The 17,429-nt window shown below is 40.9% G+C and overlaps 1 protein-coding gene across 3 annotated transcripts; it reads right to left on the reverse strand.

Moving 5' to 3' along the window:
• Positions 1 to 920: 920 nt before the first annotated feature.
• Positions 921 to 13,879, reverse strand: PARP11 (poly(ADP-ribose) polymerase family member 11). Of its 3 annotated transcripts, none has more exons than XM_030286062.4 (8): positions 13,734 to 13,879; positions 10,094 to 10,222; positions 9,875 to 9,995; positions 8,581 to 8,656; positions 7,590 to 7,662; positions 7,372 to 7,502; positions 3,545 to 3,696; positions 921 to 3,115 (listed from the first exon to the last, which is right to left on the reverse strand). In XM_030286062.4, exons 2-8 carry the CDS (start codon positions 10,217 to 10,219, stop codon positions 2,802 to 2,804), a joined length of 993 nt encoding a protein of 330 aa, XP_030141922.1. In that variant the 5' UTR covers positions 10,220 to 10,222; positions 13,734 to 13,879; the 3' UTR covers positions 921 to 2,801. The 3 variants fall into 3 exon arrangements, with proteins under 3 accessions (XP_030141922.1, XP_030141905.1, XP_030141916.1); XM_030286045.4 differs by lacking the exon at positions 13,734 to 13,879 and adding an exon at positions 13,423 to 13,619; XM_030286056.4 differs by lacking the exon at positions 13,734 to 13,879 and adding an exon at positions 13,309 to 13,585.
• Between the last annotated feature and the right edge of the window lie 3,550 nt (positions 13,880 to 17,429).

Below are 17,429 nucleotides of genomic sequence, written 5' to 3' on the forward strand. Positions count from 1 at the left end.
GCTGAACTGGCATCCAATGTAGTCCTGAATTTAAGTCACCAACTCCAGCCAGGATGTGAGTGTACTGGGACATGTATTAAAAAACAGAGCTGTATCCTTTTTTTCTCCCCTTGGATTCTAACTTAAAAACAAGAGTTTGTGCAAACTGACCCTGTAAATGAACTGGAAGGCAGACAGACACTTTCCCAAACTGCTCTGGATGAAATGAGATCCATTCAGCAATAACTGAATACATACCAATTGTAAAAAACAAAGCTGGCCCAGGAGGCCAGTATGAGCTGATCTTAATTTTTCTATGCCATCCTGAAGTACTGTGCTCATGTGAAAACAGGCTGCACAAGAATAATTTACTAAGAAAGCTCTACCTCAGATCAAGACATGTAAAAGAGTGGCATGCCACCTTGCACAGGTGTAAAACCAAAATGGAGAACAAAGTTTCACTACATGAAACAGTAACAGAAAATATCAGGTTTCCTTCCACAGAATCACACCAAGATCTCTTCTCTTTTCTTTAACACTCTAAAGGCCAAGAAATTATTTTCCTCCCTTTCTTTCTCACTGTTCCTTTTATTAGGTCCAACTATTTCCTGCATTGTCTACTTGTTCCCAATTTGCTTGCAATAATCACTCTCCCCTTGCCAGAGAAAGGACAGTTATTTTACAGACATCTTCAATAACAAAATTGATCAGCACAAAAAGCAGAACACATTGAACATTGAAAGAAGAGGTAAAACTTGTGCAGTAAGATGAAGATTGTGCCGTTCAATTCAAATTAACCAGCAAACAAGACACCACCACACAGTCAGAAAAGTCTTAGAGATCAGTAAAGATTGTAGTACTTTGTGTCTATGAGGTGCTAAAAAAGAAACTTCAGTTTTCTTAACTAAAAACATCTGTTACAGAAGAAATAAAAGACCAAATCAAAGAAACAACAGCACATGTATTTGTTAGTTCCACAAAATGTATGCTCTGTAGAATACTGTGTAATAATAGAAAGGATTCAGTAATACACAAATTCCCTGCGTGATTCGCTATTATTTTACACAATTTGGGAAAAAAGTGCCTTTTGCAGAGCTAGCATAGTAGTGAATCAAACACAAATCATACCTACAAGAGTAGAACCTAGAGTTCCCAGCTGGGATCAGAAATCATACTTCCTAAAATAAAGGAAAATGCATTTTAGCCCTAAATGGTTTAGGGACAGGAAAATTGCCATGAAATTACAAACAGAAACAGATAAACAACTTGTGCAAGATCCACTGACAGACAATGGTAACAGCACGCAGGAGAAGGAAGAGATATTTGTGTCCTCAGTTACGATGCCAGATACGTTGTCATCTTCTGCTTCCAGTTCCATGGGTTTAGTACAACTTGGAACAGACCTGCACATGCCAGCAGCTGCAGTGACTTTAAACGCAATACATTTTAAACATAGCCTTTGATCCAAAAAGTCCATTAACAATTCTATAACAAACCAACACAGATCATTCTATATCTGCTGCAATTATATACTGATTCTACAGGGACTTGTTACTGGCCATAGCCAAAGAAAAAGCCTGGAAAGGTTTCAACTTTGACTTTGTCCATTAGTGCTACTTAGGTCCTTTAACAAAGGACAAACTAGGGACACAGTTCCATAGCAGATGGTTCACACAACAGTGTATCTCACAGTAACAGCCCCTTCCTCAGCCTCTTCATGTGTTTAGGTTCTCAGGTCTGTTCTTTACCCAAATATTTTTGGTCTTTTTTGCTCTTTCTACATGTGAAAAATACTCTTCAGTTTTACAACCATACCAGTTATGAAAACCTGATCTACACAAATGTTACTGAAAACTTTCTATTGTAGCGTTTAAAAGCTAAAGGATGGCATATTTTGAAATTTTCCTTGTTAGTTTAACTGTATTGTTTACAGTTAAGTTAATCTAAACATTGTCTTCAGTAACACCATGTATATGAGCACGGGGTATATCTTAAACTCTGATCAGACATGAATCACAGCAGCTCATGAAGACTGCAACAAGATGGCAAAAATTACACAGGATAAGAACTGAGAAAGGTGTATGGCACTGCTGATGTCCCAACAGTGAGCCCAACAGTTACATACCAAACAACTAACAACCACAAATTTATGGGCTTCATTTCCATCAAAACCAACAGTCAAATCCTACTGCAAGGGCTTTGTTATTTTCCCAGTATATAATTGAAGCTTACAGTAAAATGTACATAAAGTTAAACCATACAGCTTTGTTGAACTTTATCTGGAGGAAATTGATGAAGGAGCTGTAGATATTTTTTTCTTTTTTTAGGTTTAGAATCCAAACTAAGAGACCTCCAACCAAGGTAACATACTACAGAACACGGACACACACACACATGCACACCCCATGTCCCCTGGGGTTTTGCTGTTGTTGTTCTTACTCTGTTTTATAGGCAATCTTTATAAAAGATTAATTTCCTCATATGCATACTATGTTAGAGGCATATTTCTAACCACTTTTAATATAATTTAGAAAATCAAAACATAAATCTTGCCTTTGAAAACTTACCAATGCTCAATGTAATTAAGGCTCACTAAGCAACTTCAGATTTGTAATAGTCTCTACATTTGAAAAATGCATTAGTAAAGTTTACAGAGTTTTAAAAACAGTTAACCAGTCTGTCTTAAATATTTAATAGCTTCCCTCCTCCATAAATGTATGCCTGCTTTTCTTTCACCTCTCTTTCATTCATCGTTTCTATGTTGCTGCCTTTACAAAAGGAACAAAAGTATCAAAAAACCACAAACAATAATCAGTTCAAACTTAACAAAATTCTATTAAGTACTCAGGGTAGATTTGGTTGGCATCGAAGATGACAAAGATCTTTGGGTTCCAGGTATTATCCACACAGCTGTCATACAAGTTCACAAAGCTTCCATCTTTTGAAGGAGGCCTCACGTATTTTGAATCACCACCAATATAGTCACCAGTTAATACACGGGCAAGAAACATGACTTTATCTGGTCTGTGCAGATGAGGCTGCAGGTTCACACCATGAATCTGGAAAGTATCTCCATGCTTCATGCTCTCTTTGCAGAAATGGCTGGAATATGATGCATCTCTTGCAAAATAAGTCCCTTTCAAATAAAAAACATAGAAAATTAGATGACATTCTTACCATGACAGCTTGACTACCAGAGGATAGCTGTCAAGATCATGAAAAATGTCAGTTCTTTTATGTTCATTAGGAATCCTTTTTTGTTGTCAATTGTTGTATTATGACAATACGAACAAACATTTTTAGTGGGAACATTTTAGCAGAGAGATTGTATTGTGATCAACACTGCTTTGCTGGGCATCCCTTCCCCATGCTCCCTGGCCCTACCCGCCAGTTGCAATAATTACATTCCTTATTGCATCGTTAGTTATACTTGCCATAAAAGCAGGGCTGTATCTAAACAGCTCTTGGGTAAACACAAGGCATGCATCACAAAGTACACACTACAGGGAAAACTTAATGTTGAGCGATTTACACTGTCACTGTTGTATGTGACAGCAATACTTACCTTTTCCATACACAGCAGCATGCATCCCATTTATTCTCCAATCAAAATTATGAATACATATTGCTTCTACAAATTCATTACTGGTGCCATGAAACAGCATTTGCTCATTAATTGTTGGGACACCTCTTTTCTTCTTCAGTTGAGCTTTCTTCCTACAGAAAACACACAATAAATACACAAATAAGCACATAACAAATAAATAGTTGTACAAGCACACTAAATTACTACTGTGAAAACACTGCTGGAAGTACAGACCTAACACATTTCACTTTACAAGAACCTAGATGACTCTAGTTTTTAAACATGTTAGAATTCTTAAGGTACATATTTAAAAATCACACATTTCTGAATGCTGTAGGACTATTTTCCAACATAGTCTAAGATTTGAAAAAAGGTCTTCCTACACCAATTTTATCAACATTGTTCATGTGTTATTAGTTTCAGTGTGGTCATTTTCGGCAGATACATCTTTAAAAGAAAGGTAATTCTGCACATTTTGTTTCCTCCACCTGCTTTAATGTCGTGGTGGAAGGGATAACAAAGTTGGTAGGTTATAAAGCACTATTACCTAGGCAAACCAGCAAAAACTAATCTAAGGGCTAGTTATGCTGAACATCTGAAATTTCTTCAACCAGAAGCCCTCTGTTGTTGGCTGTTATCTCTGACAATATATAAATGCAGCCTTGAGTAACTTATTTTGAAACAGCAGAATGGAACAAATTTACAGAAAAAGTGAATAAACAAACAAAATATGTTCTATGACAGTCCTTTACTATCTCTGACCAGTTCATTTCATAGAGCCAATTTAGAATTGTCATTAATATAGGAACTATTGTAACAGGCAAATGTGTTCTGACCACTACAGTGATGTAAATAATCATTCAAGCAATGATCAAATGTGATCCCTTATCTTATCAATTAAACAAAACACTTTTTCAAAACCATAAAAGTTTATGTGACAATTGTTCCTCCTAAGCAGTAAAATATAGTGGGCACACTGGCAAGCTGGTTGTGCAAAATGCAGAAATGCCACAGCAGGACACTTTGGTAAGTTGGAACAGAAATGAAGGAGTCCAACTGTTCTAAAAAGCATCATCTTAGCACCTTGTACAAGCAGTGACAAGATAATCCAGTTCAACGAAATTAACTTGATCCAGCACTGTGAAAATTCTCGTTCATCCAATTCACTCAATAAAAGGTAAAATCTACAGCAAAACAAAATACCCAGAGACATACTCCTTGTACCTATGTACAAGGAATATGCATATAAAGCATATAAAAGCATATAAACTTTTTCTAAAACTGGTCAGCAATCTCACTGACCAACACCTTTTTTTACTTGTTGTACTCCTTGACAAATCCAAACTGAGATTCTAGACTAAGCATCATCCTCTTTTCAACTTTCCCACCTGGGACACCAAAAGAAGTGCATTTGAAATGCTGGAATACCTATTTCTTTGTAGTATACTACCAGGCAATAATTTCTTCACCAGTATGTGCAAGCCTACAGCATTGTCTGTGACCCAAGGGCATTTTACCTTATTGAACATCACAAGTGAACTCAGCCCATCAATCCAGACTGTCCGGATCCCTCTGCAGAGCCTTCCTGCCCTCCAGCAGATCCACACTCCCACCCAGCTTGGTGATATTTGCAAACTGACTGAGGGTGCCCTTGATCCTCTTGTCCTGATCCCAGATACTGATATTAAACAGGAGTGGCCCCAACACTGAGCCCTGGAGGACCCCACTGGTGACCAGCTGGATGTAACTCCATTCACCACCACTTCTGGACCTGGCTATCCAGATAGTTTTTTACTCAGCAAACAGTGCACTTGTCTGAGCCATGATCAGCCAGACTCTCCAGGATAAAGTGGGAAAAGTGTTGAAGGCTCTGCTGAAGTCCAGGTTAAAAAAACCTGCAGCCTTTCCCTCATCCACTTAGTGGGTCACCCTGTCATAGAAGGAGGTGAGGTTGGTCATCAAGCAGGACCTGCCTTTCCTAAACTTATCCTGGCTGGGCCTGATCCCTGGTTGCCCTGCACATGCTGTGTGATGGCACTCAGGATGAGCTGTTCCTTCACCTTCTCTGGCACTGAGCTCAGCCTGACAGGTCTGTAGTTCTCTGGATCCTCCTTCCTACCCTTCTTGTGCATGGGCATCACATTTGCTCAACCCCAGCCAACTCGGACCTCCCCAGTGAGCCAAGACTGCTGGTAAATGGTTGGAAGTGGCTCAGTGAGCACCTCCCCAGCTCCCTTGGTACCCTCCAGTAGGTTCCATCCATTCCCATAGACCTGTGTGAGGTAACAGGTTCCATTTTCTCTTGAATTATGAGGGCAGCATTTTGCTCTCCACTTCTGTCTACCAGCCCAGAGTCTGGGTGCCCAGCTAACAACTGGTCTTACTATTAATGTCTTTGTTACCTCAGTCTTCTCCTCATCCTTTGTCACTATGTTTCCCTCATATCCAGCAAAATATGGAGATTCTCTATAGCCCTCCTTTTGTTGATTACTTATTTTAAAAAATTATTTTTATTGTCTTTTACATCAGTGGCCAAATTAGGTTCTAGTTGGGCTTTGGTCCTTCTGATTTTCTCCCTGCAAAACATCTCAACATCATTTACTTCTTCTGATTTGCCTACCCCTTCTTCCCAAGGTCATAAACTCTCTTTTTTGTCAGAATTCCATCCAAAATTCTCTGTTCAGCCAGGATGATCTTATCCCTCAACTACTTGTCTTTCAGCACATAGGGACAGCCTGCTCCAGAGTCTTTAGGATTTCCCTCCTGAAGAGTGTCCAGCCTTCCTGGACTCCTCTGCCCTTCAGGACTGCATCACAAGGGACTCTGTCAAACAATCTCCTGAACAACCCAAAGTTTGACCTCTGGAAGTCCAAGGCAGCAGTTCTGCTGATCCTCTTCCTTACTCCATCAAGAAAAAAAAGGAAACTTAACTGAAAGTAGGATAACTCTCTTAACCATTAACATATATAAGGAATTTCACTTCCTCACACATATTGATACAGTTTTAAATTAACAATAAATCACATATATTTTTTAAAAATTGTATAACTTATGCAAGATTTTAGTATACATCTGTTATTTGTTATTTCATCACTCTTTAACTTAGTCTAGATTATTTTATTAGAGTAAAACATCTTTAAACCTTCTGATATGCACTCCTTCCTACAAGATACACCAATAACTTTTGTGAAGTACAATTGTTTAAGACTGACACCAAAAAATAAGTGGATACCAAACTGGGCATTTCCTACTTCTTCCAGGCCAGCACAATATGAAAAGAGAAAAACCAAGAACTTAAAAGAAGGTTTAGCTGGACATTAAACTTAAAAGAATTGCATGAATATGTGTTCATTAGACACCTAATTCTGTCCTATGCTTTTCTCCTATAAAGTTGAGAAATTTAACAAGACTGAAATACTAATTTGCTCTGTTCAGTAAAAATTAAAGTAATAGAAGCCTCTCCAGGAATCATTCTACAAAAAGCTATTTTTTTTCTCCTTACTTCAATGTAAGGATCATAGGCATCTATCACACAGATATTCTCAACATCTTAACCATATTATCTGTGCTACAGCTTTATCTAATGCATTTCTACAAATATTACATTTCTGCACCTGTAGAAGCTACACAGTCTTGAAAATTAAATGTTGAATAAAGAGAAATTACAAAGAAGAAAAATTTTAAAAGTTAAAAAGTAACAAAATATTTCATTAATAATAAAACCAGTTAAACATATTTCTACTGCATGACTTAAAACTTTTTTCCATTAACAATCCTAAAACTGTTGGTTTTAGAAATAATCTCACCTGCAAAAAAACTCCCACAAGTCTAGATTTTGTATTCTCTTAATTCTTTTAATTCGTTGGCTATCCATTGTTTTTCCAAAGAGACTAGAAACTTCATTATATTCATTTGTTTTCTTTTGCAATGGAATAAGCTGAAAAAAAAGAGGTTAGTGCGATTTCAATTCGATGCCTTATTTCATTGTCACATGTTTTTGACCAAGTTGCCTACCAACTCTTACCTGGTATGGCTCCTCAGTATTTACATTCTCCCAGTGTGAAGGCATAGGGATAGCCTCATTTTCACAGATGAAACTTCAAACAAAAAAGGTAAAAGCACATCACTTCAAAGACATGAGGCATTTTCTTCCTGTTAAACTCCTGCTCCAAACAACACAGTACGCAAAAAAAGCAAACCCCCATGAAGTTTATACAGAGCTACTAAAAAAGAATGGTTTAAGCACATGCATTACATATACTGAAGCTCTTAAGCCTTAAAACTGGGACTAAAAGAAGGAATTTCCTGAAAGTAAAAAATGTCACCATATGGAAATAAGAGTGCTGATGCAATTATTCAAAGAACAAAGCAAATTTCCACATCATTGTATGCACTATTTAGCAAATATCGACTGAAAAAATGTTGGCACTACAAAAACACATTCTTGAAAGTCAGTGTAAACAGATTGCTACTACATTTCTTATAACAAATTTCTTTTTGAATGTATAACCACACTACAATTCAGAACAAAATTTTTTCTCAGAAACTATTTGGGGAAAAACCCCCACATATTCCATGTACTCAATTTCACCTATGATAGTAACACTGCATAGCTCAGTTTATTGTTTAGCAGATTCACATCACCTCAGCTTTCCATCTAATGATTGATGAAATGGTAAGAAATTTACAATCTAAAGCAATTAGACTCATAAAAGAATCTTTACAACACAATTTTTTAAACTCCAAATAATTTTAGAGTAAATGAGTAAAATATAGGCACAACATGTAAGTCAATCTCTTTTTAATGTTACAATAATACTTCTAAATAATATATGGAGTCAATGAATTCTGTTTTTTGGTGCTGTTTCCCTGCAGCAATTCTGATTCAACAGGTATTCAGAGCGACTCCAAAAGCAAATAAATATAAAAAATCAAGATAAAACAGTTTGGTTTCATTTTACTTAGAAGAAGCAGGAATAAAAGAAAAATAAAGTGTCTTCCTCTTATTTTCTTACCTGAATGAATTGATTGCAAAGGGAGCTCGCTTTATTGGACGTTGTTTAAGGGTAGTTAGGTTGATTTGTTTCATCACTGAGCATAAAACAAGAATTAGGATGAAATTTTTGGGAATTCATCTACAGCATATGAACCATTCAAGTATCATTTTTAAAAGAATGTTACTATACCCTAAGATACTTGACAGGAGTTCCTACTTCAACAAGTAACAAATCAGCATTTTCAATAAATGTTTCTAAATGCATTGTCATCTATATGAGTTGGAAAAATGTCCAAATATTACACATACAAAACATTTATTTTTAAAATATCCATCTAACATTCAGCCCCACTAAATCGCAGGAAGAACTTCCACTGACTTGAAAGGGATGACAAAGAATACACTATCCTTAGTGTCAGACATCATGGCCTAAAGAGAGTAATATAAAAATTGTTCTTTAGAATTAGCTTATAAGTGTAGTGTTTTTATTCTGAATACAAAACACAGTATTGTATAAAAAGACACAAGTAAGCATAAAACTTGTGTGGTATTGCTAGATACCATCTTACTGCCAGTATATTGCTGTTTTACTCAGTCCCCACTTTCTGTATTTGAAATTTGGATGCATATATTGGAATATGTATTTATTTCCTTAATTTCCCTTATTTTCTATATTTAAGTTTTGTAATTGAATCAGAAAAAAAACCATCTATGAATAAAAAACAAAAAAAAAAGTTACTAGAACATACCTTTGAACACAGAACAGATTACATTTATAATTAGTTACATACATTAGAAACATGTAATACTCTGTAATTTACAAGAACAGCATAATGGAGATCTTTACAATCTATTAGTAAATCCTTTTGCCTATCTCCTTGTTATTCTGAGAACAGAACTGGCTTCAACTACCTGCTGAATTATTAAATCATTTTGATGCCAGTATTTTGCAGGAAATATCCTTTACAGCAAACACTGAATGGAAGAGGTTTTCCAAGTTTACAGGCAGCTGCACATGAAAGAAAAAAGGTTCAACCTTCCCAGTTCAAGAGATGTAGCCTACATGCCATTTGCAGCAGTAGGAAATCCAATAGAGTGCTATTAAACAAAGCATGCTACTTCATTAATAAAACTACACAACAAAATGTAACAGGGCAGCTGTTTCTAAAAACTCCTATGTACTTTCCAGTAAAGAAGACATTCTTAGTCATGTTTTCGCACCAGATATGAGGACAATAACCTGCTGAATGAACAAATGTGCTGGTGCATAAGACCTTCTACTATTTAAATTTACTCTTTGGCAAGACACATACCTGAAAAGTCCAGTGTGTAGTTAAACTTTGCAGTGGTAAAAGACAGAGATCCACGAGGGTCTGTTCGGAAACTCCTTTCAATATCTTCACTGCTGATACTGCAGTGACTGTTGGAGTCGGTCTTCAAAATAAAAGAAAAAGCACGTTAAGACAAACTCAGCCATAGGTAATTTGATGTATGGAATCCATCAGAGCCAATGTAACTTCATAGGTATTTACCTGAAACATATGCCATTTACCACACTCAGCCAAATAAAACCAGCCCCACTGGGTATCGGAGGTATCCATGTCTTCAACTGAACTTTCCACCTTTGCAAACACATCTTCTGATGGTCCTTGAAGCATTTCCTGAAACATTCACACACATACACAGAAAAAAAAAAGTTTAGAGAAACTTATAAAACTAGCAAAATAAAGACCATCTGCAATAACTACCAAAAAAAAAAAAAAAAAAACCCCAAAAAAAAAAAAAAACCCAGAAATCCTATCAGGCTGAGGATGGATCTGTTCTTGCTTTTCCACAGAAAAATTCTCAATTTGCTGCTTATCCAGTATTAGCTTTTAAATTAGCTAAATACTTTCAAAATCTTCTTAATTGTAAAGGCAAGAGCTATAGCCTTTATGTGATCAGAGAGAGGTGCTAAATTTCATAGATGGTTGTAGGATCAAGGCCACTCAGAAATATACAACAGGCTCTTCATTCATACTTTTCAAGAATGAGATGTTGATGGAAACACCTACTAGGTACTCACCAGCAGTGAACAAATCAGACTGGACATCAATAGTTGTAAGAAAACAAATTAAAACTAAGACAAATAATACAATTATTTAACTGTGCAAGACCACAGTAGATTATTCCTTCCCACTGCTTGAATTAGAATTTTCCCCCTAATGCACCCACTTAAAAATGGCACAGTAAAAGTCCTGATACTCTGTACTTGTATTTATAGAGAAGGTTCACACCAAAAGCAAGACTGGCTCCCACACAAGCAATGACTACCACAGTTGGGATTCTGAAGGATGGAATAAAAAGAACTGAGGAAAGGATACAGCACAGGTCTACAAAATCATGACAAATCCAAATAGGGAATGAAGAATCACATTTTCTTCTGACATATGGAGGAGATACCTATTGAAGGCTGCACATGTCAAGTTCAAAGCAAGTAAAAGAAAAACTTCATGAAACAGATGGCAACCTATGGAACTTCTTTTCATGGTATGGAAGTTCAAAAAGCAGATAGACAAGTTTAAGTCTACCTAGAGCTATATCAGAATACCTTTAGAACAACAGTCCCTGACAGAATTCAGCTTATTCTTGGTTTGTCAATAAAATTTTGAAAACTCTGAAAGTGCTCACCCCATTTGCATGTATTTCCTAATGTGTCAACTTTCTGCAACAACCTCCCCAAGCAAAAATTCTAAGAAAGTTTCAGGGAATCTTCACAGAGAAAAATTTGCCCCACACCCAGAAAAGGTCAGCAATTCATCCACTCTAACTGTTTAAGCAAACCACTTTGGCACTCTTCCCAAATATGTCCTCAAGTTCACTTTTTCTTCCACGAAGTGAAACAACATCCTCCAGCACAAGTCAAACAATGTGCAGTTAGTATCCTGGATGCTGCAGTTGTTTCCTGGTCACTTCAACCCAGAAAAAATAGAGACCTGAAGAAGACAAATACTGGAAACTAAAAGTAGGCACCCCCATTCTGGCCAGTGCTATTGGGGCAGCAGTTCAGAGCAGGAGGCACTTCTAGCACACCTTTCACCCTCCATTTTTCCCAAGCTATTGTGTTTCTGTAGTTGTTTGAAAAACAACAAAAAAAAAAATCTGAGAAATCTCTTTGTGATAATAGCTATAGGCTGTACTCTAATCTCCAAAAGTTCCAAAGGGTTACAAAAATCTAAATGCTTAGAGAGCAGGGGAATCATAAGTGGATCTCTAAAACATCACCAAATTGCAGAATCTGAGGGCAACCCTATTTCAGTGAAAATGAAAGCCTACCCAAGGCTCCATGTATGGATTGCTGCCTCAAATTCAAGCAGCACTACACAAAAGGTTCATCAGCTGCACAGAAAATGTATTTTGAAAGAGATAAGAAAACCATTCTCTGCTTCAGAGGGCATCTGTCAACATCTCTTCTTTTACCCACACCAGCACAGACACAGAGCCTACATTCCCTTGGTCTTAAAACCACAACTGGCCAACACCTTTTGGTGGAAATCTTTCCCCTTCAATTTGATTCTTCCTCTTGGATAAGTATTTGACTACGTTCTATCCTACTGAAAGCAGGCAGAGGTGGGCTGCACTTCTTTAAAGCTGAGGAAAGCAACTCAGGCTTTTCTTGGTAATGTTTTGTTTCCTCATGTTCCCATTAAAGTGGTGAGCTCAGCTCCCCTCCAGCATTAGTGCAGGGCCTTGACTCTCATCAGTCAAACCAATGATGCCTTTTGAACAAGAGGACATGCCTGTACAAGTAGAGTAGGCATGATTATCTGTGCCTGACAACACACTTAGAGTCCTCCAGGGGGATCTCAGCCTCCAGAATAAACCATTTACTAAGGAGATAGTTATTCCCATGGCTTTCAAAAATATGACATTCAATCCACATATATTACCCTCATCACAAAGTCTGGGGTAAGCAGGTAGATTCCAGGATACTTTAAAAATATGGAGAAAATACCTAAATGCATGAATATGTAAAGCCATAAAAACAAGAGAACTGTTCTCAAAGATGCCACAAATCCAAAATATTTGAAGGAATTACTAACTAATTCAAAATAAAATGCACATCATTTATAAGCATTAGGTAGCATTTTGAGAATGGTCTCAACTCCCATCATTAGCATTCTTTCTACTGGTCCAGGAGCTACCAGAACAGTTAAAATTAAACAAATTTCTTAGGAAAAACATCATCCTAAAGAAGAACAGTGCTTGTTGTGCGCTGTGAATGAAAGGCTTTACTACTACTGGCCATGCACTTCCTCTTTTTTCCATAAGTACCTTATGTTTGTCTGATATACATCTGTTACAGTGAGCAGACTCAGAGAATGTTTTGAGTTAGAAGAGAACTTTAAGACTATTTGGTTTCAATCCACCCCTGCCATGGACAGGGACACCTTCCACTAGACCAGGTTGCTCCAAATCCCATCCAACCTGGCCTTCAACACTCCCAGGGACGGGGCATCCACAGCCTCTCTGGGCAACCTGTGCCAGGTCTCACCACCCAGATGATAACAAACACAGCAGCATCCCAATGGACTACTCTGTCTGGATTCCTGCGCTGCCTGCTCACTTGGCACACCGTGCTTTATTGCCAAAGGCCCTTGTCCCTACAGACATCGACGTGGAACAGTATCCTGCTGAGAGCACAGGCAGTGCTGAGGGAATCGCTGGCTCTTCCTTAGGGAACACGCCGCCTGATGAGGAGACTTGCCTGAGGTGAGCCCGCAGGGCTCGGGAGGGGAGGCGAGGAGCAGGACCAGCACTAGCACCGGTACGGGACACACGGTGCAATGACAACGCCCTTCCCACCTGCGCCCCCACGCACCCGCTCCGTGCTGCCGGGGGCCGCCGTCGCAACCACACCCGTAACCGCGCCCGCCAGAGCCGAATCCATGGGCGCTCAAGGGCACGGCCCGGCGAGCAACCGGGCACGGAACCACTAGCGCTGCATGGGGCGCGCAGGCCGCTCCCACACACGCAGCGGCCGGCGCCTCCCACCCCGAGCCCAACCAGGCGGCGCTGCGCTGCGCGGCGGGGCGGGGCGGGGCGGGCGGCGGCCCGCGGGGCGCGCGGGGGGAGGGCGCGGCGCGGGGGGAGGGGCGGCGGCGGCGGCCGTTCCGTCCCGCCCGCACTCACCGCAGCGGCCGCGCGCGCCGGGCGCGCTCCCGCAGGCCGCCCGCGCCGCGCGGGCCGGGCGCGCGCGGGGCCCGCTCCGCTCCCGGCGCTTCCGTTTACCGGCGGCCGCGGAGGGCGGGGCCAGCGCGAGGTGGCCGCGCCCCATTGGCCCGTCGGGGGTGGGCATGCAAATGATGGCGGGGGCGGGGCGGGGCGGGGGTGGAGCCGCTGTCGTGACGCGCAGGAGGGACGGGGAGGGCCCAGGCCCGGGCCCGGTGCCTGTGCCGGTGCCGCAGTGTCAGCCCTGATGCTGGTGCCGCAGTGTCAGCCCCGATACCGGCACCGCAGAGTGCCCGCCCCAGCACCGCTTCCCGCCCCAGTGCCAGAAACTGTTCAAACTCCTGTCCAGTACCAACACCAGTACCAGGCCTAGTTCCAGCGTCATTACCACTGCCTGTGCCAGTGCCAGCACTAGTTCCAATCCGAGCACTAGTCCCTGTTCCAGCACTGGTCCCAGTTCCAAAACTCGCCCAAGTACCTGTACCAGTACGAATACCAGCCCCAGTGGCAATACCAATACCAGTACCTTTACCAGGCCCAGTCCCAGTTTCAGCATCAGTCCCAAAACCAGTCCAAGTACCTTTACCAGTACTAAAACCAGTACCAGGCTCAATTCCAGTCCCAGTCCAAGCACATGTACCAGTGCTAGTACCAGTAGCAATCCCAGTTTCAATCTCACTGCCAGTACCAGTAGCGGTAGCAATCCCAGTTCCAGTTGTGGTACCAGCAGTTGTTCAGGTACCTCTCCCTGTACCAAGTCCAAGGTACCAGGTTCAGGTACCTCTCCCTGTACCTGCAGGAGTACCAAGCCCAGTTCCAGTCCCAGTCCAAGCACCAGTCCCAGCACTAGTACTGCTAGCAATCCCAGTTCCAGTTCTGGTGCCAGCATGTGTTCAGTACCTCTCCCTGTAGCTGCACGAGTCCCAGGCCCAGTCCCGGTATCAGTGCCAGTCGCAGTTTCAGTTCCAGTGCCAGGACCAGTAACAGTAACCGTCCCAGTGCTGGTTCCAGTACCAGTACCGGTGCCAGTTCCTTGTGGTACCAGAGCCGTGACACCGTGCTGGTGCCAGGCACGGCAGCAGAAGTGACCATCACACCGTGCACAGCGTAGGTCACACAGAGCAAAGAGGGTGGCAGTCAGAGGATGCTGCAGGCACTCAGGGCCCGTGAGCAGCTCCATGCCACAATGAGGTCTGGAAGCAGCAGCAGCAGCAGATCTAGGACCAGTTAGTAAGAGAAGCCACAGGGCTGAGCATGGATCACCCTTTGGTGCAAACATTCTAGGAGGGGAGCTGCTGGGTGGAGAAGCTGGCAGTGACACCAGCTACAGCATTCTGCTGTCAGGCAGTGGCCTGGTAACTTACAAAACACAGTTAGTCTTCATATATGTGTGCAGTCATTGCAGCACATCCTGCAGTGAAGGGTTTTCATTAAGTAGCATGCCAAGAACAACACAGGTGGGGTGAAAATGATTAATTTCTCCAATTCTGAGGGAGTGTCAAACAGGATGTTTATCCAGATTCTGGCTGTGCTGACCTTGCCTCTGAACACAGAGTTAGAAAAGGTTGTCTATTTGAGTTAAAAAGTCAAGCAGCCCATGGTGAATCACTGGAGGTATTTCACTGGCATGAATATAATGCTTCTGGAATAAAGGAGTTTTCTGGAGGTAGAGCCATCTTTTTCAACTATGTTACTTGTATTGACATTGTTGGAAATCACATGAAGTTTGTTGGGACATATCCTGCCTTGCTTTATGGATCTATACAGAGGCTAGAAGCAAGGAAGAACTCTTTTACCACCTTTGCTGCTGAATGTCTGTTGAACATCTTTTTTTTTTTAATGAAAAGATGCTGACAGTGCTTTAAGTCTAATGTGGTCCTCTTTGAGTAATTTTTTTCTATTGCTATTATTGTCTGTTGTGTATTTTTAAAATAAGGGTCATGCTTTTTGCAGAATTTGTGTATGTGGAGTTACAGTAGCACAACACACAGCTTTCTAGCAGCCAGAAGTTTTAAAGAAGTTTCTGCTGCTATGCCTTGAAGTGTGGGATAGAGTTGAGATTTTTTTGTTGTGTGTTTCTTCCCTTTCTTTGTATGTTTAGACTGATAATTAATAATGGAGTGTAAACCTCTCCTGAGATAAGAATGTCTTCATTGCATTGAAAACACAGCCTGTTATGAGACTGTATTCTTAGGAAGCTACATGCAAATGTCAGACTTCTAAGGGCAGCAACAACATAAAACCCTTTCAAATCCAAAGATTTCTGTGGCTATGTGATGTACTGTGTGCAGACTAGAAGCCTGTCTGAAGAAGACATAACTGCATTAATTGATTTTCATCATCCTCTACTTCAAGTAGCAAAAAGGCAGAAAGTGGAGAGGTTTGGCCACATTACTTGAGTTACAAACCCCCTCTCACAGGGAATGGTCAGATAGAAGTGAAAGAGAGAACTCCCTGGTACTGCCTGGTACATAAATTGTAGGATCATGGAAGAATTTAGGTTTGAGAGGACTGATGAAGTTCTTTAATCCAGTCTCCTTACCAAAGCAGGCCTTACTTAAAATTTAGATTAAGTTGCTCAATTCCTCATTCAAATTTTTTTTTTCCCTCTCTCCAGGCATGTCTTCTGAACTGTTTTCAAGGGAAAGAAGCTTTTGTCCTTCTGTTCATTCCAGAATTTCTTGTGTTGCAACTTGTGCACATTGACTCTTTCAGTGTAACCCTGTGAGGTCAGCTCCCTCAGTCTTCCTGGCAATACCTTTCCCTGGGCAGGAAAATAAACAGGCACAGCATCTCCTAACAGGTAAAATGTACTTGAAACAAAGGAAAATTACAGTAAATTACCATAGGATAGTGCTTCTTTAATTGTATCAGACAGGGGATTAAAAGAGGATTCAAGTTGGAATGCATCTTGGTCATCTTTGAGGAGGGCCACAAAGGTGTTCAGAGGGCTGGAGCACCTCTTTTCCATAGACAGTGGAGAGAGTTGGGGCTGTTAGCCTGGAGAAGAGGTGGATCCATGGAGACCTCATTGTGGCTCATCAAAGTGTTCAAGGACGGGTTGGGTAGGGCTCTGAGCATCCTGGTCCAGTGGAATGTGTCCCTGTCCATGGCAGGGGGGTTGGAACTAGATGATCTTTAGGGTCTCTTCCAACCCAAACTATTCTGCAACTATATGATCTAGCACAGCCTCCTGCTTAAATCAGGTCAACTATGAGATCAGGTTAATTTTGTTCGGAACTGTATCCAGTTCTGATACAAGGACACAGACCGCACAACCTCTCTAGCCAACCTCTTCCAGTGCTTGATACTTGACTCTCATCAGTGTAAAACAATTTTCCCTATACCCTCTCATCACAGATAAAGCCTTCTCCTACCACCATGCACTACTGTGAGGACCCTGGCCTGGTCTTCTTAACCTCTGCAGAAGGAATCTTCTGTTGGAATATTGCAGTTAGTTGCTCTCACCCGAGCCTTCTCCAGCCTAACCAAGTCCAGGTCCATCAGTTTCTCCTCACAGGGCAAGTACTCCGGCCTCCTGAGTGTCTGGGTGCTCCTCTGCTGAAGTTGCTTCAGTTGATCAATTTTATCAGCCTTTCACATATTGATGAGCCTCGAGCTGGATGCGGTATTTTAGATGGGGTTAAAAAAATCCTA

This window comes from Taeniopygia guttata, chromosome 1 (genome assembly GCF_048771995.1).
Source record: "Taeniopygia guttata chromosome 1, bTaeGut7.mat, whole genome shotgun sequence".
Lineage (NCBI taxonomy): Eukaryota > Metazoa > Chordata > Aves > Passeriformes > Estrildidae > Taeniopygia > Taeniopygia guttata.